We start from the raw sequence: 707 nt of genomic DNA on the forward strand, positions 1-707 counted from the left end.
GCCCTCCCCCCAGGGCAGAGGGCTCACCCAGGACCACGCTGTCCGCCTTGGGCCAGCGGGAGCACGGCTGCGTGCGGTACACCTGGTCGATGATCTTCTCCTTGACCTGGGAGATGGTGTCGCAGTTGAGCACCTTGACGGGGATGGCGTCCACTCCTTCGTCCTGGACGATCACGCTCACCGTCTGCGGGGATGGGGGAGAGAGACAGGATAAAGGGCCAGTGGGCGGGTGGGAGCCCCCACCGCACCCAAAAGCCCGCGCCCACCTTGACGGACAGCAGGCGGGTCAGGTAGATCTCAGTGATGGCCTTGGTGCGCTCCTTCTCCTTCATGCTGCCGCGCTTGCTCTTGCCCTCCTCCACCTCGTCCGTGGGCCGCACCAGGTGCCACACCCGGTTCTCATCCTCCAGGAGGGCATGGCCTGTGGGAGGGGCCAGGGATCATGCTGGGCTCGCAGCCCCCAGAGGGTACCTTCAGGGGCCAGAGCAACACAGGCGCGAGGCCCAGCCAGCGTGGCTCATGGTTGAGTGTCGACCTATGAACCAGGAGGTCACAGTTCGATTCCCGTCAGGGCACGTGCCTGGGTTGTGGGCTCGATCGCCAGTAGGGGGCGTGCAGGAGGCAGCCGGCCAATGATTCTCATCACTGATGTTTCTATTTCTCTCTCCCCCTCCCTTCCTGTCTGAAATCAATTAAAAAAAAAAAAA

The 707-nt window shown here is 62.8% G+C and overlaps 1 protein-coding gene across 1 annotated transcript in view; it reads right to left on the reverse strand.

Annotated features, from left to right (window-relative positions):
* PLXNB2 (plexin B2) overlaps nt 1-707 on the reverse strand; it is a 25192-nt gene that overhangs the window by 3112 nt on the left and 21373 nt on the right. The window contains 1 exon segment of the mRNA XM_014549185.1: nt 8-184. Within this exon segment, the coding sequence (XP_014404671.1) occupies nt 8-184 (177 nt within the window).

This window comes from Myotis brandtii, unplaced genomic scaffold (genome assembly GCF_000412655.1).
Source record: "Myotis brandtii unplaced genomic scaffold, ASM41265v1 scaffold537, whole genome shotgun sequence".
Lineage (NCBI taxonomy): Eukaryota > Metazoa > Chordata > Mammalia > Chiroptera > Vespertilionidae > Myotis > Myotis brandtii.